Source organism: Spodoptera frugiperda, chromosome 22, assembly GCF_023101765.2.
Source record: "Spodoptera frugiperda isolate SF20-4 chromosome 22, AGI-APGP_CSIRO_Sfru_2.0, whole genome shotgun sequence".
Taxonomy (NCBI): domain Eukaryota; kingdom Metazoa; phylum Arthropoda; class Insecta; order Lepidoptera; family Noctuidae; genus Spodoptera; species Spodoptera frugiperda.
This window is the reverse complement of record NC_064233.1, coordinates 2,698,071-2,725,779: the sequence shown is the minus strand read 5'-3', so window position 1 is coordinate 2,725,779 and position 27,709 is coordinate 2,698,071. Positions and strand designations below refer to the sequence as shown.

Genomic DNA, 27,709 nt, shown 5'->3' with positions numbered 1-27,709 from the left:
GCGTAACTGACGGACAAAATACAGCTACGGTCAGTTGACTTCACACGCGAAAATAACTCTTAATACATTGTAATAAGGACGCTATTATTATAAAAGAATAGTTTAGTTGATTGACAGAATTTTTAAAAACAAAAGATGTAAGCAAAAACAATATCGCATTGTTTTGGTAATTTAAATAAAAAAACGGTTGAAAAAAAGATGGACGCGTTCTCAAAAAAATAAACTTTCACACATTTTCTTTCTTGCCCTCCAATTTCCATTAAAACATCTACATTTTAAAGTTTAAATCGGACAGGATATGAATTGTTAATTTGTAAAAGGGAAAGTGACTCGCGTTGTTTTATTTTACTCAGCCAAACAGCCAATGAGTCAACCATCTTGTTTCGACCATAGTGAAAGAAGAAATGGGTTACCGACCTCTTCGCGCGCTCAGTTTTGACCGCGCGTTTGGCGCGAAATGTCGCTTCACGGTGCTATTTTCCCGCGCGTATTTATTTAAAATTACGATTGTAACACAAAAATAATACAAATGATGGATTTAAAAGAGATAATAAAGTGGTTTATCCCGTGTTTTCATATATTGCTAATGAAAAAAGTGAAAATGTGCCGATTTATATTTATTTGTTTGTTTTTACTTTTTATTTTGCGCCCCAGTTATGCTTCGGACGCGAGTAAGTTAGTTAGTGGTGGTGATGATACCAAAAATGCATTTAATTATTATAATTTAGACAATAAATTAAACCAAAGTGATTATTTTGATGTGAAAATGGAGAGTGGAGAGAGAAGCCATGATACGTCTGTCGGTTAGTAAACAATTTTACATTTTAAGTATCTTTTTGACAATTATAATTTATAATAATAAAATATTTACTACTTAAAAATAGGTACCTAAGAAGCAATAAAAACTAACTTAAATCGTTGAAAAAATTAGCCTAATCGGAGTGGTGAGGTATGGTGCCCAAAAGACTGTCAGCATTTCCACATTGTTATATTTTAAATTATAAGATTCTTTTTGACGTGATGTTTTAATTACTCGATATATTTATTTAAAATTCTCTTCAATTATATTCTTAAATACTACTTACAAAATCCAAAAAAATTCAAAATATAAAATTAGGAGCCGACTAGTAGCGGGAGCATGGTCCGAGCTACCGGTGGTTAGGGCTCCAGAGACAGAAACCTCCTTATTAATTATTTATTCGTATTATTAAGGAGTTTGGAATTATTATATCTGGTACTTATATTGCAATAAGCTCTCTAAGGACTCTTGCAAAACTAACAAAAAGATAAACAAGTGCAGATCACCTCTTTTAGGAAATACCACGCATTTGGTTATGGTCAACTTAAACCTATTTCTGAGACATTGTTCTGCCAGCGGCTTCGCCTGCAGTCCCGTGGGATAAAAAGCCTATGTGTTATTGCGACAAGCAGTAGGAACGGGGTAGTTTTTAGTCAGTAAGAGTGTGACACTCCCTCTCGCCTCGCCCTGGCGAGAGAAGTCATTGGATGATTTTCCCCTTAAAAAAAAAGACCATAATCAATATCTGGACCAAAGAGCCCGATCACTTCAACCGTTTTGACGTGATTGAGTAACAAACATACACGCAAACATAAAACTCACAATTTTCGCATTTATAATATTAGTAAGATTTCATCTTTGAGTTTAAAATTTTCGTTAACACGTATTTAACTGAGTACCTAAGTACATATTGGGATTGTGTGTGTATCATTGATTCAGATTTCAGAGGTTAAAAGTACGGTTGTTTAACTCAACGTCCTAGAGTCTCCTAAATATTTTGTTAGTTATAATGAGGAAAAGTGTCCATTTTACAAATATTATAAATGCAAATGTTTTTGCCATCGACTCCGTCCGTGGTCCCGTGGGATAAAAAGTAGCCTATGTGTTATTTCAGATCGTAATCTACCCCTGTTCCAAATTTCATCCCGATCACTTCAGCCATTTTAACCTAATTGAGTAACAAACATACACACAAACGTTAAACTCACAAACTTTCGCATTTATAATATTAGTAAGATTCAAAGAAAAATACCATGCGAAACACAGGTTCTTTTGTTATTTTTTTGCAAGGGCTCATCTTTTGAAATAATAGCTAGGTATAGGTTAGTTTAAATAGCAGCGGTTTAATTTTATTTCAAACAATATTTTTGTTTGTTTTAATAACTTTATCTTGAGAAAGGTCGTTAGACATGTTTGGAGTAAGGACTCCAAAACTGATGGTGGATTTTTTATTGTATAGACCTAGGGATCTGATGGTAAGCAATCGCCGCCGCCCATGGACACCCGAAACACCAGAGACATTACAAGTGTGAGGCCGGCCATTTGGGGGTTAGTAATTTAAGGGGAATCAGGGATTATTAGGAAGATTGGGAACCCCTTCCCACTCTTCCTAACTCACACAACGAAACTCAACGCAAACGTTGTTCCACGTCGTTTTTCCGTGAGGCCGTGGTCGAGCCGGCCCATTCGTGGCATAGCATGGCTCTCCCACACTTGAAATGAGTTAGAGTTATTAAGTTATTATAGGTAACTTTCATGAGCCATACTAAATTGATTATTATGTTTTTCGGCTCACTTCACATAACTATTTGACGAGGAACTCGACTAGTTTCTAGCCATGCTAGAGGCTCATATTCATTAGCAGATTTCCGCCACAGTCGCGTTGCTGTCGCCGCGTCGTGTGTTGCGGAATGCATGTGGACAGCATGGCTTGAAACCAGTCGAGTTCCTCGTCAAAAAGTTACGTGAAGTAAACCGAAAAACACAATAATTACTTAAGTTTTCTTGTGTGAAAGTTTAAAATGTACCAAATCAAATCATCACACACTTTCATATTTAGAATTACACCAGATAGAATCTAGACAGACATACATATATTCTTATTTGATACGGTGAATCATTACTTCGCGGTTAAATCCTTTCGAAACGGTCTTCACATACATATACTATGTTCTAGGTACCGATCTACGCCTTTTTGCTTTTCTCCGGTCTAGATTTTAATTTAATTTAGATCACGGCCAGTTTTCACTAGCCTAGCTTCTACAGGAGCTATTACAGTCTACAAAAGTATGTGTTGTTAACTGTTAATAATACAGGACAATAGGCTAGTTTCCTACTAGTCAAATTCAATACTTTTTTCGAAACGTCAATAACGATATTTTCTATGAACTTTGTATGAAATACTCTATTATGACGTCATAAGTTTTTGACGTCAAATAGCAGACTTATTTCTAGAAATTTAGCTAGAAAAAATCGAAAATTAAGTAGTTCATCAAATTTATGAGTGAGAGTGTGATTATTTTTAAATATTTTATTGTATTGAAAAGTTGTAATAATTTATTTTTGACCCAGTTATCATCCCTATTCTCCCTTCCCTCACTCTCACGACATGTTGGGACGTCATCTGACAGAAGAGGGGACAACCTCCTACTCCTAAGTAGCTAGCCCAGGAGATATTACAGTACACAAGTCACAATTTTTTTATCATATAAGCTGGTAAACGAGCAGGTGGATCACCTGATGGTAAGCAATCACCACCGCCTATGTACATTATTAGGGGTTAGGAATTTAAGGGTTGTTGGGGAATCGGGGATTGAGAAGATTGAGAAGGGGAGTAATTGGGCCTCCGGTAACCTCACTCACACAATGAAACACAACGTAACGTGTTGTTTCACGTCATTTCACACTATAACTCCGGTCAGGCCGGCCCATTCGTGCAGAAGCATGGCTCTCCCAAACTTTTCTCTTGCTTGATAATAACATTTGTGATTACATTAAAAAATCTTAATAATTAATAAACACTCATCAACTTCGCTCTGGTGACTTGGACAACGACACAGTGAACGTCCAATTGTCCAAATATGTGACGTCTCGAATAACGGGGCAAAGACATTGAACTGTCAAATAATCCGTTAGTTTTTCCTTCTCATTGCTAAAACCGAATTCGTAGCTAAGTATATTAAGATTAGGTTTAAAGGTCCTAATATGACGCTTATTTTATGTAATTTTCAATTTTCACCAGTTATGTTATGAATTCCTGTCAGGGGCGTAGCTAGCACCGTATCTGCCGTATCAATTATGCAAGGTCCCCGGGCTCCAGTGATCTCCAACGTGCGTTAGCAAAATATAAAAATTTACCAATTATTTATTTCATTTCATTCAAATAAAAAAAAATGCGTAAAGCATCATTTCCTTCCTTTTTCGCGTAAAACATGCGTTCAAAAGTTGGCAGCAGCTTTCGTCGTCGTTAGGGCCCTCAAACATGGGCTCGCTGTTATAGCATCGGTAAGTCCCCTCTTTGAGGCTTGAGAGACAGAGCGAGAAAAGTCATTGGATGATTTTCCTACCTCAAAAAAATGAGACAAAGGGGGCCACTTTGTTTCACTGTTCCCCTTTTCTAAGCATTTTTATACGGAGCCCAGTCAAGTAACGTACGCCACTGGTTCCTTAATAATAGCGGCACAGTTCCAAAGCTATTAGATAATGAGAAATATCTGAAGAAAAAACTAATGCTTAATACAGGAAATGTACCCATGACCCTGTGCATCATTTGCACTTTGTGTTAAGATGCTAATCACAGTCAAAGTCAAAGCTTTTAATGTTAGACCATTAATTTGATTAATTTTGACAGTCAACATTGTATAATATACCAACAGCCTGTATAGAACTCCATGGTTACTCTTTTTCTTCGACATTCACAGCAATTCTCAGGTTACCATTGTTTCGATTTTCATATGTAACACATATATCCGAGACACAGGGTTGAAAATGGCAAATACCTAAAGCCTAAACTTTTTGTCCTCGAGGCTGGAAATCGAACGCAGTCTGGAGCTGACCAGTCCCAGTTGCACAGCAGCCCGTTCACCTAACCTGACACGCACCAGCACCGTGCAATCCTCAACCATAGGGCATGGAATCGAGCGGATCTAATGCCAATGCCACCGCCAACCGCCATGACAACTCCAAGCTTGAAAAGCATTCCAGTAGCGACACAGTTACAGTTTTAAGCTATTAGATAGTGAGAAATATCTAAAGAAAAAACTAATGCCCAATACAGGAAATATACCCATGCCCTTGTGAATCATTTGAATATTTGTGTTAACATGCTAATCATAGTCAAAGCCAAAGCTTTTAAACAATGGTCTAACACCATTAATTTGATTAATTTTGACAGTCATCATTACACATATATAACTAACTACCAACAGTCTGTATGTGGAACCTTTCCCAAGAAGTTAGTAGCTCATTTCAAAGTTCTAGAAATTTTCAAGTGTGGGAGACCCATACTTCGGCACGATTGAGCCGCTCGAAAGTGAAACCACGGCCTCACAGAAACCCGACGTCGAAACAACGCTTGCGTTGTGTTTCGTATGTGTGAGTCAGGTTGGACAAGGAGGCAAGGGTTTGGGTCCGAAACTGCCAACGACAAGTACCAATGTGGCTTTTTCTCGAGAGAGCGGATAGTAATCTAAAGATTAATTTGTAGTTCACTAACAAACGTTGAAGGAAAACATCTTGAGGAAACCTGGTATTTAGTAGCCAAGGCAGTTAGATGGTAGTTTTAATCAGTAAGAGTCTGACATCACCTCTTGCCTTGTCCATAAGGCGGGAAAGAGAAACCATTGGAAGATTTTCCCCCCTCAAAACAAAACTCAAGTCAAACACAGCTAAATTAAAATTAAAAATGGGTCGAGTAACGTTACGATAATTAAAATAATTTAAATATTGAATCAGTCTGTTGGACACGGAGGCAATTTCTCCGCTGCCACAAAACAATTGATTACACTCGAGAGAGCGGATAGTAATCGAAAGTTAATTTGTAGTTCAGTGTTATCATTTCTCCTGGCCTTTTGCCAATGTAGTTGATAAGCCTCTAAAAATAAAGGTATCTTAAAAAAAGGTCTCGGCCAAGGTAACTCGCAATTTTACCGCTACAACTAAGCTGTGCACCAGAATCTACAGTAGATACAACTATGAAAACACCGGAACACTAAAGTCCGGCGCGTCCCAGGGACATGAATTTTGTGTCTTGAGTCCCGCAACGAAATAAATCAGAAGATATTATTAGAGGAGGAGAAAATTGTTGTAATATAAAATGTTTGATTTCTTTTTCTAATCTCAAGGAAAGAAGGAGAAAAAATCTTACAACATTTTATACTTAACTACCTACTCCCGTGCGGTTTCAGCCGCTCTACTCGGTACTTATTAATTGTAGCGTATGTTTTATAACCTTCCTCGATAAACGGACTATCCAACACAAAAATAATAATTATTCAAATCGGATAAATTTGGCTTCGCGTTTAAACAGTACCTAACCAAACCTGGTACTTTACTCACCAGCCTCTCTTGCAGCAATTAAACCCACAACACGACTAATGATATAAAACAAAAACTTTAACACACAAAGTGATATCTCTAATTTGACGCGAGATCCAACTTTTTACATAAAGTGTAATTAAGGCCAGTGGACCACGGTTCCTGGTTTGATTCTCGGTTGGGGAAAGCTACCAGACGGACTGATAGTAGACAATACTATTAAGTTTTTCTATTTTATGACAGTCGTTGTGGCTTAGGTGTAAAAAGAGAGGTAAAGTTGTTTTTTTTTTATGAAACAAGCCGGTAATCGAGCAGACGTATTACCTGATGGTAAGCAATCACCGCCGCCCATAGACACTTGAAACACCAGAGGCGTTACAAGTGCGTTGCCGGCTTTTTGGGAGTTAGGAATTTAAGGGTTGTTGTTCGGGAATCGGGGATGGGGAAGATTGGGAAGGGGGGAATTGGGCCTCCGGTAACCTCACTCACACAACGAAACACAACGTAAGCGTTGTTTCACGTCGGTTTTCTGTGAGGCCGGTATCACTCCGGTCGAGCCGGCCCATTAGTGCCGAAGCATGGCTCTCCCACACTTATAAATATAAGGTTATAAAGTGGAGAAATAACACAAATTGAAAACGACCCGGACATCAAACCTGTGACTATCTTTACTCGACAATTAGTCCACCCGTGGCAGTCCACTGCTGGATAATATATAAGCCTCCTCTACATCATAAAGGGGTTTGCACTTACGACACTTATGGAAACGAGTCTTATTTACCCCCTTTCCAAGCTCCAATACCCGAATCAACAATCCTCTAATTCCTAACCCCAAAAAACCGGCAGCGCACTGTCCGTAGCCGGTGCTTACCATCAGATGATATCCCATATAAAACTCACGTAAATATATTGAGAAAACCAAACTATTTTCGAGTCACTCTAGTCGAGTACTCTGCGCGACATCGCCGCATCTGCGCATACTGCTTAGATGACGAGTCCCTCTGTGACTGGAAATTAGTAGAGCTCTTCTTGATTTATTTATGGTAGGCAAATGAACAGACGGATCACCTGTTGGTAAGCAAGGCGCCACATGTGTGTTGTTGGCCTTTTGGGGTTAGGAATTTAAGGAATTGGAAACATTGGGTGGGCAAACAAGGGGTAATTGGGCCTCCGGTAGGCTCATTCCCACAACGCAAGTGTTTCGTCGGTTTTCGTGGTATCACTCCGGTCGAGCCGACCTAGCAGTGCCGAAACATGGCTCTCTCGCACTTAAGTATATTTACGAGTGTGAACTGTCGTTTATAGTTAATTTAGCAGGAGTGCTGATACTTGATGTATTCCACTCTGCTGCCACCACACTACATTTTGCATATCTCCTCACATGATAGTATTTGACCCTGTATCCCATGACCATGATCATTCACGGTTAAGTACCTCGCCAAATAAAACTCAATATTTGTTTTTTACAAAGTCGGTTAAGAATTTAAACACTTTAACTTATCGTGTCATCATTAACCTTTGTCACTGTTCAAATATCAAATCTCGCGAATATTTATTTTATTGGAGTCTTTAGTCAAGTGGCTGTTCAGAATTCGATATGTGGGTTGGGTAAATTGTATTTCGACTTTTTCGAGTTTGAATATACCTTCTACGTATTATAGTATAAAAACAGTTATAAATACGCCCTGGAAATTTATCCTATTGTTTGTGTAACATAGATTTCCACAATATAACGCCTGATTCTATTCTATAAAAAAAAACCTCTACAAAGTTAGGAATTTGTATTCCTAACCCCCAAAATTTCCCAAAATCATCAAACCCCAAAATCAGGGTTTGAGAAACTTGGTAATTGGGCTTCCAGTTACCTCACTTACACAACTAAACACAACGCAAGCGTAGTATTACTCCGGTCGAGCCGGCCCATTCGTGCCGAATCATGACTCTCCCACACTTATACAAACTCTACTTCTAGAATGGGCAAAAACATTTAGTTTTTTGACGTAATAGTAGCATTGTGTGTCCATAACATAGGCAGATCTTATAAATAAAGTGAACAGACTCAATTCATTGAAGTAGCAAACACCGACGTGTGACAGTAACCGGTTCGAATCTGGTACGGCTTGCGAACCACTTTCCTTCCATAGTAGCGTTGTAATAACTTAGTCATTGGGCTATAGGCATTCGCAATAATGATAACAATGTTATACTAAATTAATTAAAATAATGTATCAGAGATATTGTAAAAATAATTTTTCAAAAGAGTAACGATGGAGTTTCTTGCTCGTTCTTCTCCATTCGAAGCAAAACTTTGGAACGAACGCCTAGCTTCACTGACAGACAGACTGACGGATAATTTAATTTAACGTTTCAAAAGTGCCTTATTTAGGATTAATTGAAATAAATGCTTTGACTTTGACTTTGACTTTAAAAATCACGGTTTAACCCACGTAAATAATTAATGGAAAAAAGCTCTAACTGCGTGCGCAAACGCGGCAACGTCACACAGCCTACTGAAGAGTCCCTCTGTGACTCGAAACCAGTAGAGCTTTTCTCCATTAATTTACGTGAGTAAACCGTGATTTTTAGTCAATTTAGTATGTCTCTCGATAGTTCTTAGGGACCACTGCTAACCAAAAGGCTTTTTCTCATACGGAGAAGGCATGAGTATTAATCATCACCAAGCTTACTTAATTGGCGATTGCCGCATTGAGCAGGTGTGGCGGTGATGGTGCTCAAAACTTTTCCGTGCGAGGAGAGGTCTTTGGTCAGCAGTGGCCACTTATAGACTGTTGATGATGATGACAATACTTTATACCCTAAGCGAGCGAAGTCATTGGCAGAATCTAATCAATATCTAAACCTCTACCTAAGTCTTTAACAAAATAAAAACCCACGATGATACACGTCACTCACAAACAAAAATTTTCAAATATGACTGTTATTACAATAGTGATACCTCACTATTTACCTTCTAAATTTAATAGAGCGTAAGCTATATTGTTATGTCCAATATCATGAGGCTTGATGGTACAAATTACTATGGTGTTCTTATAGAATCTGTCATGGTTTTTTGAGTAATGGTGTTAAATGTATGGTTAGAATGATGGTTGGAAGATTATGGGCTGTTGGTTTTTAAGTAGGAAAGTGTGTAGTTGAGGTTTGCGGTTTCATTTTTTAGTGTGTTTGGGATGGTTGTTAAAAAACTATGACATAGGTAAGGTCTACAGAGTCCCAAATCAAATGTTTATATTATCACGAAGGTAAAAAAACCATGACAAATTCTATATATGTACTAAATTAATAATTATGTGATACGTCGGCCAGGCGTTTGCAAATGTTTTTAAATAAAGTAAGTGCGCTCTGACCCCACGGGCTTAAAGTCTTAAATCCAAACGGCTCAAAAATATAATAACCAGCAAGAATATTATATTTGCGCCGTTTGAGGTAAGAATATAACCATTGCCATACAATGTGGCAATACTGCCATCCTCCTGGGCACTTTCCCTGTTGACGTCGATGCGGACGAATTTTTTAATGCATTGTAATTAGTAAATATTTTTTAGTTTTCTTTTACGTTTTAGCAACCCTTAGTGTGATCCACAAATAGTTGTTTCGGGTGTCATGTGTATGTATAATTGTATGTTTGTAAACACACTCTCAACACAGGAGAAAATGGAAGACCGGGGCAAAGCTTTTTAAAAAAAATATTACTATAGTAGATAAAATTCTAATAATGCCAATTTCCATCCATTTACCTTCCAGAGCAAGCAAAAAGACATACCTACTTCACGACTTCATAATCATACACAAATAGCCTAATAAAAACCAATCTTTCCTATCATTTTCCAGGCCGCACCTTCGGTAGACCTCTGAAGAAGATGGTGCAGGCTCTCATCCCGCTGGCGTTCCAGATCGGAGCGGCTTCCACGTGGGCCGTGGTGGCAGCCCTGGTGGGCGTCAAGACACTGCTGGTGGCGCTGGCTATATTGAAGCTGTTGCTCATTGCTGGCGCTGCTAAGGTAAAGTCAAAGTCAAAATTATTTATTTCATATACACTTTTTTTTTGAGGGGGAAAATCATCCAATGACTTCTCTCGCCTTGGGCGAGGCGAGAGGCAGTGTCAGAGTCTTACTGACTAAAAACCTCCCCGTTCCTACTCCTGCTTTTCGAACCGGAGCCCCGGTAAACCCGCTAGGTAGTCCGCAGCTTCGGATCAGGCATCAGCCCTACTGGGCCTCATCTGAGTTCAAATAGACTGGGAACGGACTTTTGAACGTCATAACAATATAATATACAAAACAACAAAATATCTGTCTGTCGCTCAGTCCTCTAGTTGCTCTATTTGCTCGTTCCAAAGTGTAGATTCCTATGGAGAAGAACGAGCAAGAAACTCCATAGGTTACTCTTTTTCAAGAATAAATTTGTCCCATAAGTTTCTTTGCCTTATGCAAAAAAAGGCAAAATAATCTGTGACACCTGACACACTATATTTCTAGACCGGTTCTTAGACAATTTCTAATCAAAATCAAAATGCCTATGTGATGAGATGAGATTATAACGAGTGGCACACATCAATATGATTAACCTACAAGCTAAGGTCATTAACATAATATACGCATTTCGCATGATTTGCGCGTATACGCATGAGCTGATGAGGTCGTCTACGCAGGTGTGTTCCGTAAGTAGAGTAGAGAGATAAAAGTTTACTATAGGCTTCATAAAAATATGCTACCGTTACTCATAATACCCCCTCTTTTTTGCGCGCCCCGAATTCGGCGACAGGGGTCATTGGATGATATTCCCCCATTAAAAATGTTATAATTATTTAGGGTATTATTATTATTTGATCTACCAAGAAATGTATTTGTAGAGCGTTAATCAAAACCTAGCGGTTTTGATTTCAAATTCTTGGTCGGAAGGTATTTTATATAATCCCGATATTCGCAGTCAAAATTCAGTCAAAAATTCTAAGAAAATCCAAATCATAGGTTCAAAAGATGCAAATATGCAAGGAGGGAGCAGTCTGATCTTGAAACAAGCAACAAAAGAATCAATAAAGTAGTAAAAAGCGAATAAATAAAGTAGGAAAAAGTACTGAAAATTTCTCAGCAGTAGCACGGAGGCTGGAAATGTGCCCGGTATATGATAAAAGGCTCGCCCCCTATTAAATGGGACTTTGCAACATACATAGCGAAATGTGGGTGTACATTGTACAGTGGCAATCCGTGCCATAATGTGCACCTCTGCCTATCCCATCAGGGGGCATAAAAGGCGTGACAATATATTAAAAGAATAATAAAAAGCCGATGATAAATAAATCTAGCGTTCCCATCTACATATTTGCAAATTAAAATATGATACGTGAACTTCCTAAAAAACCTACAACTCTACTGACCCACTGAACAACTCAATGAAGTAGACATTCTTCCAACCATTTCTTTAATTCCGTTAACAACTATGTCTATCGCCGTCCTTGTCTATCTATCTCAAGAACTATCTCCATCCCTCTCTGCGATCCGGTTGAATTTACTTTCTCTCGTATCGATGTGCGTGCGCAAATACCTAGCGGTGTTTGTGTTTATAGCATTTGACCTTGAGTGGTATATTTATGTGGTTAGAAGAACGATGAACCTTTTATTCTTTTGTAATAGGACAATGCGTATTACTCCGGAGCTGCGAACTACCTAGCAAGTTTACCGGGGCTCCGGTTCGAAAAGCTGGTGTAGGAACGGGGTGGTTTTTAGTCAGTAAAAGTTTGACACTCCCTCTCGCCTTGCCCAAGGCGTGAGACGTCACTGGATGATTTCCCACCTTAAAAAAAGCCCGCCAAACCCTCCCGAAACCGCTGCAACTCCTGTAAGCTAGGATCTACAGTACAGTACAGATACAACCATGCAAACACCGGAACACTGAAGAAGTCCGGTGCGTAGGGACATGAATGACTGCCTTGGATCCCGCTAGATCTATCACGGTGGCCAGTCTGTCTAACTAAACTAAGTTTGTGCGCAAACACAGGTCACACACTCTCTGTTCCCTCACTCTCTAAACCCGATGGGCCGCATACCGACACGACCGGAGACGTGTCAGGCGCAGGGCAAATAGTTTTACATGCTTTCCGAGCCACGGGGGTGAAAATGCCATAACCGCTTGCTACACATTACCAATGAAACTGCGACACGTTGCACAGCAGCCGGTCACCCAACCATAGCACCAACCGTGCAGTCCTTAGGGTTACCCAGACCTTAGGGTGATTCCGGAGCTGCGGAAGATCTAATAGATTATACCAGGGCTCCGGCTCAAAGCTGGAGTAGGAACGGGTGGTTTTTAGTCAGTAAGCGACTGATACTCCCTCTCACCTCGCCCAAGGCGGGAGAAGGATGGATCCCCATAAAAAAAGGGTTATTCAAAGAAGTGTACTAGTAACTGTACTATAAGATTCTAAAAAAAAAAAACAATTAATATAACTTTCAGAAAACATTAAACAATAATTATAAAACAAAATTACATAATAACTTTTACTACTACTACTACCATTCTAATTTATACTTTCTTCGTAACAAAAATGGAAAGTACCATGATATACATAATGTGTAATAATTATGTATTGTTATTATGTTACAACTGTTATAATAATATATGTTATTCAACGAGAAAGTTTCTCGTTAAACTGTTATTCAACAATATCCAGTTTAAATTCAAAATATATGCAGAAACGACTGCATTCATTTCTGAATACATTTTGTTAGAGAAATAAGTAGAGTGCACGGTTAGCGCAGTGGCTGCCAAGCTGGGCAACTGACTGCCGTGCAACGTGTCGTTTAGATTCCCGCACGGAACAACTCTGTGTGATCCTTAGTTGTTGTTTCGGCTCTGGGTGTCATGTGTATGTTTGTAAACGTCCAAAACCACACAGGAGAAATCCAAGAGTGGGCAACGTTTATTAAAAAAAGTACATACCGTATGGATAAGACTCTTATACAATTTTTTTCTACCATATTTATTATCGTCTATACTGACAATGTGCAAAAAAATGAGCCAAAATGGCCCAGTAGTTAAGCCAAAAATTGCATTTTTCTTTTTGAGCAAATGTAACCACTCTTTGTAAACACGACACGGGTCAATGACTGCACTACGACGCGACGTTGCCGCTCTTCTGTTTTGGTTCGCAAAATGGGAAAAGAATTGGTAGCTATTATACCAATTCTTATAACCTAACTAGACCCAAAATAAGATTATACGTGCATCATCGTCCACCAATCCGTATTTTATACGAAATGATCGCAATAAATCTTTAATTAACATTGTAGGTACCAAATTAAGTTCTTTACTCCATTTAATTTGAAAATAAGAAAACGCATTTCATAACCTGTGTGCACACAACCTGCAACTACAACTAGTTACAATACTTTTATTATGACAAGAACGAATAAAATTACCTTTTTGGGTTACGCCTAATCCGGGCAAACACACACACACACATCCGTCTTTAAAATGTTTTCTTTAAACGACAACGTGGATTTCTCACGTATTTAATTCATTAAATACCACAAGCACAGAGTTTACTGCCACAAATTTTCATAATAATAATTAATTTACAGTTACAATCACAATTTAAGTATTTACTTGCACTCAGAAAACAAATCATAACAAAATTCCGCGTAAAGCTCAAGTTTAAACTGTTTTGTTTTCAAACAAACTACGAAGTAGTTCCTACACCAACCACACGGCAGCACACGAATATCGATGATGTACTTACTAGTTCGGCATTTTTCCATAGATGGCACTTTTACCAATTCTCCAAATTATTAATCAAAATTAACTAAATTATGAATTTCTGTATGTTTGACATTCGTAACGAATTAATGAGTCAAAGTACGTATTTATTTACGTTTCTAACTAAGCTTTTATAGTATAAACTGTTTTGTTTTCAAACAAACTACGAAGTAGTTCCTACACCAACCTCACGGCAGCCCACGAATATCGATGATGTACTTACTAGTTTGGCATTTTTTCCATAGATGGCACTTTTATCAATTCTCCAAATTATTAATCAAAATTAACTAAATTATGAATTTCTGTATGATGTTTGACATTCGTATCGAATTAATGAGTCAAAGTACGTATTTATTTACGTTTCTAACTAAGCTGAATATGACACATGTAAGAAAGAGAAGATAGCGATAGTGCGAATATCGTCTAGTTGACTCGCACTCGTTGTCAGTAAATAATGAAGCGAAGTAGTCAGTTTTAATACCCTTATTCATCATCGGTAATTCAAAATATTATTGCAACCAAATATCGGGTAGATAATAGTTATCAAGAGTAGCCACAACGGCAAATAACACCCATGTCTACCTACTTGTAACTCATTCGGCGTTGAGGCTAGGGTTGCCAACTTCTTAACTTAGGAAAAAAATGTATGAGAAAAAAAGGGATTTTTCAAATTTGATGTTTTTAGCGCTTAAAAACTTTATCACAGTAAATGAATTGTGATAGGTTTACGTTTATTTATTTTTTTGTATCCTAGAATGTAAGTGTTTTGGCTCCCGCTGTAAACTTTCATTTTGATGTTAATAAAAATAAATAAAACTTGTTTGATAATCAACATTTAAATTGAAAAAAATAAACAAATCGTTTTTAATTAAACTTTTGTCTACCTGCTGCCTACTTTAGAATTATGTCTGCACAACTTTTTTAGTGAAAGCTGACTATTCACTCGCTATCGACAAAATTGTACAGAAATGAAATGACGTGGGTTTTGTTTTATTTCATTTATAGCAAGTGAATTGAGTGATATTTGTATAAATGTCACAGTCTAATATCATTCTCAGTCATTCTAATATTTCGTTTAATGATTATAAACTATTAATGCTAAAGAAGAAAAAAAACTTTAAGTAAACATAATGTGTATTTTGTTTATGCATCACAGTAAAGGTTGAAAATAAAGTATTTTTGCAAACTTTATTTAAATGTAAACGCATAAAGTATAATTACCAAAAACAAAGTAAGATACGTTACGTTATTAGAAAGTATGGTAGGCAACCCTAGTTGCGGCGGTTGTTCCTTGGCGACGCCGCCGCGCCGGCGCCAATTGATGAAACGAACGTTCGTTTTCCGACCTATCCCATAAAAAATTGCGAATATTTATTTTTCAAAGATCTTTAATAAATTAGTAATAATTTTACGTAAATAAATAGAAGTATTAACATCAGAGAAACAAAACTGATAGGTAGTAGATACATTGGCCAGCAGATCAACCTACTCCAATATGTCAAATGGATTTTCGACTTTATGTCAATACAATAAAGTTGAAAATGTAACAGAGAAAAGGATTAGTAGAAGCGCTGTGCGGTCGGTTTCTTTTGACGGCTTTTCGCGGAAGACAAGCGGCGCGCGCGGCGGCATCGTAAAAGGGGTATGTACCCTTTCGGTACGCCGCGTTTGTTTTGAGTAAAGCCGCCACGCCGGCGCCGTGAGCTTTTGGCACGCGCCGATTCATCAGTTCACTGCTAGCCTTCCGGGATAGTGTGTGTGCTTTTCGCAACCTTCGGTGGATTACGCGCGCGTTGTGTTCAACTGTTGTTATTAGTTTTTCGTTTAGTTCTTAGTTTTATTATTATTTAGTTTTTTTACTGTGAAATAGACACTAACATTAGTATTTTAGTTAATTGTGTAATTTAGGAAATTTTCGTTTATTTTACTTTTTAGTGTGTGTGTGTGTGTGTTGTGCCGAAATGCCGCGACATTATTACAGTGCTGCAGAGTACACGGACATGATTTTGATGTACGGTGAATGTCATCAGAATGCAGCGTTGACTCTGCGGACTTATCGAGAGAGATACGGAGCATCTCGTCACTGCCCGACTGATGTTCGTACAATTATTAGTGCTGTACAAAGACTTAGAGACAATCAGCCGCTGATGCCTAATACCCATGATGGAGTTGCTGGACAGCAAACTTCATCGAACTTGGAACAAAGGGTTTTAACCCATTTTCGTAATAACCCAACCTGCAGTCTTAGGCAAGCAGGGCGTACGTTTCACGTGCACCATCGGACGATACACCGAATCCTTAAAAAGGACAAAGTACGTCCGTACAAGTACTGTAAGGTGCAGGCGCTGCTGCCACGTGACAAGCCCGTGAGAGAAATGTATTGTCGCTGGGTGTTAGACCGGATTGCTCAAGACCAACATTTCGTGAGAAATGTGTTTTGGACAGACGAAAGCACATTTACTCGAAACGGCATGTGGAACCGACAGACCATGCGACACTGGAGCCATACCAATCCCCACTTAATAAGGGAATCAGCGCATCAGTACCGGTTTTCCGTAAATGTTTGGGCCGGCATTCACGGAGAAAACATAGTGGGTCCGTTCTTCATTGACGGAAATCTGAATGCTCAGAAGTTCTTAGAACTCTGTGACGGTCCAATTTCTGAGTATTTAGATGGATTGTCTGTGGCAGCAAACTCAAGGGTATGGTTCCAGTTGGACGGAGCTCCTCCACACTCCGTACTCCTTGCAAGAGAGCGGCTGAACATAATGTTTGGTGACCAATGGATTGGGCGCTTTGGTCCCCAAAGATGGCCGGCACGATCACCCGACCTAACACCCCTGGACTTTTTTTTATGGGGATTCATTAAAAATGAAGTATACGCGAGGGTATCAGAAAGCGAAGCTGAGCTCCGAACACGGATTGTCGACGCTTTCGATAAATTAAAAACAATGGCCTTGGATCCTGACCGAAATTTATTGCGCAGGGTTCGACACAATATCGTACGGCGATATAGCTTATGTGTCCAAAACCGTGGTGGACACATTGAACATTTAAAAATTTAACTGGGCCATTGCTTAATTGTGGTGTGTGCAAAGAAAGTGGCGAGAAATCGCATTCGCAAGGGTAGCCTCCAAAGATAATCCATGATCATTCATCACAACAACTCAATAAGCAGAGTGAATGAGCCGGCATGTCATCGTGTGTGTGTGTGTGTCGCCCGAACGCAGACGCCACGTTGCCGCTCTTCTGGGGTCAAGGTACGTTGATACACGGAGTGTTACACTTCTTTGAATTTATTTTACTATTTGTTTTGTTTGAAAATTTCACTTTTTTAATTTAAGGTTTTTGTTTACATTTTTGTTGGATTGTACTTCTATGTAATAGTTCTACTTTATAGTATAAATTATTGTATAAGAGCGATACACATACTGTATATTGTTGTTTAGTATAGTGAAATTCCATGGCGTATTGTACTTACTTATTTTTTTTTTTTCGTGGGATAGGATGGGAAACGAGCTTCCTGATGGTAAGCAATCGGCGTCGCCCATGGACACCCTCAGCATCAGAAGAGTCACAAGTGCGTTGCTGGCCTTTTAGGAACATCTGAGGATTGTTTGTAGAAAATATGACAAACTAGCAAACCCGGCGAACTCCGTTTCGCCACCACGATTTACCCTTTTTTTCTTGAAATTTTTCCTGAACTTTCTTTGCTATAAACCCCACGGAGCCCGAGAGCTTTCCAACGAATGCAAAACCGTGCAAATCGGTTCGTCCGTTCTGGAGTTATAGCGTCAGGAAGAAAAACCTGACTTATTTTTATATAATAGATGATCTAATTATTATGGTAACAGACAGCCGAAGTGTACAGATCGTTTCCATGAGAGGCAGTAGACGTCCTGTGTAGCCAACTCAAACTTATTTAAGTCTTTGACTGCCAATAGAATATTGCTGAAGGCAAATCCTCCGCTAACGTCGGTCACCGGTGACCAACACGGCGTTCAATGTGTTATTTATTATTATTTTCTCCATAATTCCAGATTGGAGCCCTCTTCGGCCAGAAAGCACATGGTCACAGCCAAGGCTGGGAACCTCCTCATCAGAAGGAGATCCACCTCCACATCCACAACGGAGGACATTCTGAAGTTCATGATGAGCATGTCTGTGAGTAGAATTTTCTTTTCTACATTGTAATTTTGTAAGAGTAACCTATGTCCTTTTGTGTGGATAGTGGGAATATTGTGTAGAGAGAATCGTTATTTTGGTACAAAATTAACACCACTTTTGATATAAAGCAGGGCTTGATATTATAAATAGGTACGCAATGGCTGTATTTAGGACGAAAAGTCACTCTCGCAATGTCATAAAGTATTTAGCCTTAGGCATGCTAAACTTTGGGAAATTAAGTGTGGGAGAGCCATGCTTCGGCACGAATGGGCCGCGTCGGCTCGATCGGATTAATACAGTGGCCTTACACAAAACCAACGTGAAACCACGCTTGCGTTGTGTAAGTAAGAAGGCCCAATTATCCCCTTCCCAATCTTCCAATCCCCAATTCCCCCAACAACACTTAAAATCCTAACCCCAAAGAGGCCGGCAACGCACTTGTATCGCCTTTGGTTTCGGGTGTCCGTGCCTTCAGGTGATCCGTCTGCTCGTTCATCGATTGATATCATAAAAAATACAGAGAAATCAGTTTTATAAAACTAAAAAAAAAACTACTTTTTTGAATCATCACAATATGATCAGCTATTCAGTTGTAGCACGATTGAATTGTACCGACTTTTGAAATGCTTTCAATTCTAGACTTTGACTTAAAATATAGAAAGTAAGCTACAAAAACATGTCTACGTCTCCACAAATCTTTAGAGAACATTATCTTTTTTTTGTTATAAGCCGGTAAACGAGCAGACGGATCACCTGATGGTAAGCAATCACAACACACTAGAAACGTTACAAGTGCGTTGCCGGCTTTTTGAGAGTTAGGATTTAAAGGTTGTTGGGGAATTGGGGATTGGAGAGATTGGGAAGGGCGGTAATTGGGCCTCCGATAACCTCAGTCACACAACGCAAGCGTTGTTTCACGTCGGTTTTCTGCTCGGCCGTGGTATCACTCCGGTCAAGCCGGCTCATTCGTGCCGAAGCATGGCTCTCCCACATTTATTTATTTACAACTGATGATAAGAAAACTATTAATTTAGATTTTCTGGTATATAATATTGTATTTTAAAACCATATTATGTTTAGTACCTAGTTGGAAGCAACTACCATACCAGGCTCAGGTAAAACCACTGGAAAACGGCTACTATTACAACCCCCCAGTGGCCCCAACGCAGGCCACAAGAAGGATACTAAATATCAAAATCTAGAAGCATCTAGAATGTTCTGTAAGTCAATGGAAGCATTTTCAACCACCGAAGCTTTTGGTCTTCACCTCTTTCTTTGGTTATTTCTTTCAAACTGATTTTTGCTCTCAGTCTCATCTACAAGATTAGCATTCTACTGCCTTAATTCTTTCGTTATCTATGGTCCAGGTTTATACATATGCTACTGGATATTGGCCCCATTTATGTCTGTCATGCTTTTCAAACTTATGTTGTATTCAAGTAAATAAAAATTTAACTAATAAGGATTAATATTGTTAGCCATTTGAGGCCAGTCTCACATATCTCTTTTTTGCAATACGGAATCAAAAATGTGATACTCGTAGGTAGTTAATTGTATAGTTTTAAAAACTTTTGCTTTCTTTACACATTCAAAGTCAAATCATTTACCTATTCTTTTTTCGACGTTTTTAGTTAGTGTTTATTTGTTTTTAGGTATTTTTTGAGTTGCAAATATGTTAGTCAGAGTTGTTATCATTATTTAGTTTATATACTTAAATTACTGACTGCCTCGTTGGCCGAGTGGTTGCAAGTGCGACTGCCGGGCAAGGGGTCTCGGGTTCGATTCCCGGGTCGGGTGAAGTATTACTGGGCTTTTTTCGGTTTTTCGTAAATTTCTCAGTAGTAGCACGGTGTCTAGAAATGTGCCCGGTATATGGCAATAGGCTCACCACCTATTACATGGGACTTACAACATAAATTGTGAAAAAGAGGGTGTACACAGTGGCATTACATGCCACAATGTGCACCTCTGCCTACCCTTTCGGGGATTAAAGGCATGACGATACGTTGTGGTTGTTTACTTAAATTATTGTAATTTTCTGTATTTACAAAAAACTAAACCATATATGGATCTACCATGACAAAGAAGGAAATACTCTCACATACATATTAGGTACTTACTTTACTATTCTACCTATATACATGCCCACACACACACACACAACGTCACGCCTTTTATCCCCGAAGGGGTAGGCAGAGGTGCACATTACGGCACGTAATGCCGATATACAATGTACACCAATTTTTTACCATTTGTGTTATAAGTCCCATGTTATAGGGGGTGAGCCTATTGCCATATCCTGGACACAATTCCAGACTCCGTGCTACTACCGAGAAATTTTCGAAAATCCGAAAAAAGCCCAGTAATACTTTGCCCGACCCGGGAATCGAACCCGAGACCCCTTGTTCGGCAGTCGCACTTGCGACGACTCGACCAATGAAGCAGCTATCTACATACGTTCTTTAAAAAATAACGAAAGTAAACCCAATCTGGGGCTTTTCGCTGACGCATGTCAAAAAAAGACATCGATACGTAACTACTTGTACACATAAGTAGTGAAAGTTCTTTTCGTTGATAAGATTGTGCTACGTTTCTTTACGATAATAATAAGTACATATAAGTAGGTATACACTATAGTTTCACCTGCTTACCTCGATACTTTGTTTACTGCTATCGGAAATACTAAAATGTAGGGTCTTATCGTACTACCTAAGGGAATATCGGGGCTCCGATTTAAAGAAGGAGTAGGAACGGGGTGGTTTTTAGTCAGTAAGAGTCTGACACTCCCTCTCGCCATACCCAAGGTGGGAAAGGTCTAAGTCTAAGTCTACTATCCCCGACGCCCGGAGTGTCTCTCGCGACAGCTAGGGCGATTACTGCTCGCCTGACGTCCAAGACAAAGGCACTTCAATGACGAAGTTAAAAAAAATGTAAGCATTTTACCGCATTAAGATAATAATAAACAAAAAATGTGCTTAGATTCTTTAAAATCCAGGTTTTATTTGAATAAACAAATGTAAACCTAAAGGTAGTCTGTTGACTTTTAAATTAGTACAAATAGTATAGACTAATAACTACTCCTCCATTTATTTGATGCAGGTTTTAACCTTTCCAGGAATAGAGTATTTTCTCTAAAACTGTTATTTCTAAACATTTTACCTTGTTGTTTCGAACTTCTAAGAACTTGATTACGTATTCCGGAGTGTGGGTTAAGACATTTAGCTAAATATAAACTATTTTCTTTACTTGGTGTTTTTTTCCTAAATTATGTTTTGAACAATATTATTTTACCATTTTCCGCCTGACTGTACTTCGGACTTTGGTGTGCATGCGACATCTATTGGCGAATAGCACAACTATTTGTAGCGTATCACAACTGTTTTACTTTTCATGACGTAAGCTAGATGGCGTTGCACGTTTCTAAAAACAAAATAATTTGTTTTTCTTTACAAACTATAAAAAAATCTTTTAACCAATGTCTTCATTAGATATATTTTTCTTAAATTAAACTCTTAATAACTTTTCTGTTATTTACAACAACTTTCTATTACAACTACTCGCTACTAGATGGCGTTTAAACCAACTACATAATGTTACAGCTGCCTGGAACAGAGATGGCGCCGCCACCGCTACTGCTGACAAGAACATCAACTTAGTTATTAACCCTTACGCCGCCGCAGCGGGCCCTCAAACTATAAGCACTCCTTATGGTAATTACGTAAGAGTTGACAATCCTAGTGCGATATCAGCACTATCCAGTCTTAATACGTAGTATTCAAAATCAAAGTCAAAGTCAAAATCATTTATTTCAAATAGACCAGGAAGGCGCTTTTGAATGTCAAAGCAAATATAATAATATTAATAACGTCTGTCTGTCGGTCAGTCCCCTAGTGAAGCTATTTGCTCGTTCCAAAGTGTAGATACCTATGGAGAAGAACGAGCAAGAAACTTCACAGGTTACTCTTTTCGAATCAGATTCACAATACAATACTTGGTTACATTGTTTCGATTGCTTCAACTATGTGAGAACAATGTAAACCTAATATACAGTCCAAGCGACAGAAAAAGAAAATAACCTAGAGGACCTATTTATGCTAAAATGTGCGTATGTATGTATGTTTGTTTTGTCACTTTATGTATGTATTCAAAAACCAGTGATCGCATTTTTGATAATACTTTAGTCTTTAGTACGCTACGTAAACGCTACTCAATTTTAAGTTGTACTTAAATATCGTGCTATCTCTGTCATTTTATAAAGAATTGATAGTGACAGAACTACATTTGAGAGCGTCTTAAAATTGAGTAGCGCTGTGTTCGGGCATAAGTATGATATTTTGTATATAACTAAAAATCACGGTTTACGCACGTAAATTAATGGAGAAAAGCTCTACTAGTTTTGAGTCACAGAAGGACTCTTCATCATGAGCAGCGTGCGCAGACTTGCAGCCTATATTCTTAATGTACGTGAGTAAACCGTGATTTTTAGTTAATTTAGTATGTCTCAAGATAGTTATTATAAAAATATGTTTAATAGCATCAATCTCTGAACGAATTTGCTAATTCCTTTTAATGTAAAGTTAGAAATTAGAATAAAATGTCATTAATGAGTGTTTGTGCGTTTGGATTTAAATTATTTATTTATATTAGTATTAATTACTTAATAGTTATTTCTTTAGTCAACCAATCTCGCTTGATTATAGAAATACTTTCTCTAATAATAATTGTAAAACATATGTATGTTGGTAACATATACAACACATATTACTAAGAAAAAAAGAAACGTTAGCTACGTTAACCGATAACAAAGTCAAAATCAGAGACAAAGTCAAAGTAAAAGTCAGTCAAAGTCAAATCATTTATTCCATTTAACCCTTTAACCGCCGCAGTTGTATATAAACAACTTAATATTTTATAGTTGCTTATATTTAACTGCGGCGGTTAAAGGGTTAAACTATAAATAGGTAAGCAGGTACTTTTGAAATTACATGTCGTAATAAGCACTTCTGCCTACCCCTTTGGGGATAAAAGGCGTGACGTTGCGTTGCTTTACTTTTGAAATGTCAACAAATAAAGAAATTAATAATATACGGTCAGTGAAGCTAGGTGCAAAACATAGTTTTGATTCCCGGATCACACAAACCAGTACCTAACAAGAGGGGTAATTAGGCTTCTAAAAGAATTATTTCAATTAAAATGTTACCAACATAGTATATGTATTGTGCTTAAGCTTATATAGCTTTGTCTAATGTTACCAGTAATATAGGTAAACTTTTATTAAATAAGTCTTATCGCCGTACTCATAATCATTTAAGTCTTTGACTGCCAATAGAAAACTGTTGAAGGCAAATCCTCCGCTAACGTCGGTCACCGGTGACCGCCACGGCGTTCAATGTGTTAATGGTTACTTAACCCAGTCCTTAGCAATTGTTTTCGGGACAAAATCGTTACTAAGGAATAGTTTAAGTAATCATTAATTGTATCTGAGTACGGCAGTTAGTTTATAGTTAAAAAAAACATCGTAAGATTTTTGTAATGTATTTATTTATTTCTACTTTAATGTAGTTGTAATAGGGATATTGACAATAATAGGAAAATAAAACTATTATTAATTGACTGTCATAATCTTTATTGTACATTTAATATAACACATAAGTAATACATAATAGGATTTATGTGAAAATAAACTATTTTTTTTAATGCAATTTTTTTTCATTTTATACCTTTACCTGTTTACCTTTGAATAGACAGCAAAGTTAGCGCAGTGGCTGGGCAATTGGCTGCCGTGCAACGTGAAGCGGGTTCGATTCCCGTACACAGAAATTCTTTGTGTGATCCACAAATTGTTGTTTCGGGTCATGTGTGTCATGTGTATGTGAACTTGTATGTTTGTAAACGCACCCACGACACAGGAGGAAATTCTAGTGTGGGGCAACGTTTAAAACAAGGTGTTAATATTAGAAGTACCTATAATATATCGCGGCAGGCCCAGAAGGAGATGGGGGATGAACTTGACACCTACAATAAGGATTGGCCACAGAAAGCTCTAGGCATAGAGAGGAGTGGAAGGAGGGTAGGGAGGCATTAGCCCTGTACCTCTACCATGACTTTGAAGCAATAGTATTTGTCAATAGTCGCATCGTCGACGTGCATTTTTTGTAAAAATTTTACAACGCCTTTACCGGCCATCTATAAAACTTAAGTCGTCGCTAGCCTAAATTTACGACAAATACTATTGCTTCAAACTCCTGGTAGAGTGTAGTGGGACGATCACGGCTAAAAATTAAATAAATAAGTATTAGAAGAATAGTTGAACAGTGTCCGTTGTTGATCTACGTAACTAGCGAACTGTCTGCAAATATTAAAGTTAAATATTACCAATCACTGTCTATTTATTCTCCAATAAAGACTAATAGAAAGAGTAAGACATTTTATTTTCTCAAACATGTGAACTCATTCAGAATTAAAATAATCTAAACTTACAAGAGAGGTATACTTATTTTATTAATTTTAATAAGATATTAAATTATTTCTAAATGTCCTTTTGCGAATTTTTATACTTTGCTGTGCCCGACAGGGTTCATAATTGTGACTAAATACTGTATTTTCCAACATCTGTGTTCATTATGGATGCAATAAATACTAGAATTCTTTCTGTACATAGGACTCACCATATAACTGGTGAAAACTGGGTATCACAATATATGCACCTCTACTTACCTCTTCTACATTTCTGCTTCAAAATATACATCTCTGCTAACCTATCGTTGCTCGAAACAGTCGTGATGTCATGTCTAGCGTCACCTTGATAGTCCAACTAGCGCCGGCTCTATCAGCGGTCAGACCGGCTCCCCTTGACATAATCACCTTGAATATATATCTATGTACTATTTATATACCTAGTACGATCAAAAAGTTCAGCTCGCCTATATTACCTGTTTTGTATGTACTGGGTTTTATTATACTTAGAAATATGAGATTATTATATGTACTACCATTATTATATATGTATTATGCAACGTCACGCCTTTTATCCCCGAAGGGGTAGGCAGAGGTGCACATTACGGCACGTAATGCCGCTGCACAATGTACACCCACTTTTCACCATTTGTGTTGTAAGTCCCATGTAATAGGGAGTGAGCCTATTGCCATATACTGGGCACAATTCCAGACTCCGTGCTACTACTGAGATATTTTCGAAAATCCGAAAAAAACCCAGTAATACTTTGCCCGACCCGGGAATCGAACCCGAGACTCCTTGTCCGGCAGTCGCACTTGCGACCACTCGACCAACAAGGCAGTAATTTAACAAAAAAAAAATATTAGAATAAAAAAAATAATGTCGAAAAGTATTCCTAATTCGTCCCCACCTGGAGATTAAACCTACAACCTCATAAATACCCTATTTATCTATCAATAAGTTATATCCGTCACTTCCTCTAAGATATCGTCAGTGGTCACTGTATCATCACATTAGTCATACCAGGTAAAGTACATATTACCAAACTCTAATATACCAGCATCGTTATGTCATCATTGTGACATTGAGTAGCTTCTACTTAAAGCTACGAAAACTGAGCCTTTAGCCAAATGCCGCTATGATGCTTATTTACTATTCGGGGCTACGGACTACCTAGCAGGTTTACCGGGGCTCCGCTCCGGCTCGAAGGCAGGAGTAGAACGGGGTGGTTTTTAGTCAGTAAGAGGCTGCCGTGCGACGGGTAGCGGGCTCGATTCCCGCACGGAGCAACTCTTTGTTTGATCCACAAATTGTTGTTTCGGGTCTGGGTGTCATATGTATGTGAACTTGTATGTTTGTAAACGCACCCACGATACAGGAGAAGATCCTAATGTGGGGCAACGTTAAAAAAAATCTGACGCTACCTCACGCCTCGTCGAAGGCGAGAGAAGTCACAGGATGATATTCCCACCTCAAAAAAGTTCGCTGTAATCACACGGTTTGCGGAAGATGTGTAAATATCTCCAAAAACAAAGGTATTTAAGTGAATATTTTTGTAACAGGATGTGTGGATGTGTGCTCAGCAATCATTTCTTAATTGTTAGCAGATAGATAAACCAAAGGAAGATTTCTAGTTTGAGTGATGTAATGAGAAGTGACTATGCTTAGGCAAATAAATGGCTAATTTGAAATTGTAACTTGCTTTACAAATAGTAAGGTACGAACTTGAGCCGCCTCGTTCCTACTCCTGCTTTTTCAGCCGGAGCTCTAGTAAACCCGCTTGGTAGTCCGCAGCTCCGGCTAGATAGACGGCAACTCACAGTGCGCTAGAGTAGAATCTTGTCACCACTCCTTCTCTTCTCGCGGGTATAAGCGACATTACATTATTATGCAAGAGGCTGGAAGTCGATGTCGTTTCCTATGAAGGAATTAAAAGAAGATTGGTTTTGCTGTTGATGTTTTCCAAAACTAATAATTGTGCTGTGAAATTAAAATGAAATCAAAGCTTAGTATTTAGGTATCAGTTTTACTTTTACTTTAGAAAAATATATTATTTTAGAAAAAAATAAAAAATCGAAATTCTGTAAGCAGATGTTATTCTACGCGGACGTAGTCGCGGGCAACACTTACTAGTCCAAAATTATAAGAAGCTGGAAGGCAAAATAAATATACTTATATTAAAAATGTCTATCTGTCAGTCCTCTAGTTGCTCTATTTGCTCGTTCCAAAGTGTAGATTCCTATGGAGAAGAACGAGCAAGAAACTCCATAGGTTACTCTTTGCACTCGTATAAACAATAAATTATGTACACCTCTGGCCTCTTACACTCTTTCGGAGAATCACTACGGTCACAAATAAAATCAAACAAACAAAAATAGTTTTATTACATAACATAAGACCGCCCATGGACACCTGCAATACTACAGGAGTTACAAGTGTGAGTTACACGGAATTTGGGTGTACAGAATTTAAGGGTTGTTGGGGAATCGGGATTGGGAAGTTTAGGGACATACGAAGGTACTTACCTAATATCACAGTTTCGCTTACAGTTTTCCACCGCTTAGAATTGACTAGTTCTTTATACCTTTAGAAATACTTTTATTAAATGTAGCCTTTTTTGAGAGGGGGAAATCATGCCTAATAACTTCTCCCGCCTTGGGTGACAGTGAGTGTCAGACTCTTACTGACTGAAAGCCACCCCGTTCCTTCTCCTACTTTTGGAGTCGGAGCCGCAGTAAAGCGTAATAGAGGCTCCTTTTAATGCTACCCGCTAGGTAGCATTAAATGGAACCTATATTACTCCCTGAAAAATAAGCTGTACAAAGGTGAATTGTTGAAATCTGTCCAGCAATTTCGGAGCATATTCTATACAAACAAAATTAAGTGATCAAACATTTCATCTTTACATTAGACATAGATACATAGACGCGTTGAAAGCAAAATAATAATAATTTGTGAACAGGTAACAAACTACATAT

At 38.2% G+C, this 27,709-nt stretch overlaps 1 protein-coding gene across 2 annotated transcripts; it reads left to right on the top strand.

The window, feature by feature from the left end:
• The first annotated feature begins 409 nt into the window (after positions 1–409).
• On the top strand, positions 410–23,077 carry LOC118279833 (uncharacterized). 2 transcript variants are annotated; one of them, XM_035599644.2, is made up of 5 exons: positions 410–803; positions 10,184–10,353; positions 18,148–18,271; positions 19,355–19,494; positions 21,874–22,022. In XM_035599644.2, exons 1-4 carry the CDS (start codon positions 530–532, stop codon positions 19,474–19,476), a joined length of 690 nt encoding a protein of 229 aa, XP_035455537.2. In that variant the 5' UTR covers positions 410–529; the 3' UTR covers positions 19,477–19,494; positions 21,874–22,022. The 2 variants fall into 2 exon arrangements, with proteins under 2 accessions (XP_035455537.2, XP_035455536.2); XM_035599643.2 differs by lacking the exon at positions 19,355–19,494 and having other exon boundaries at positions 413–803; positions 21,874–23,077.
• The last annotated feature ends 4,632 nt before the right edge of the window (positions 23,078–27,709 follow it).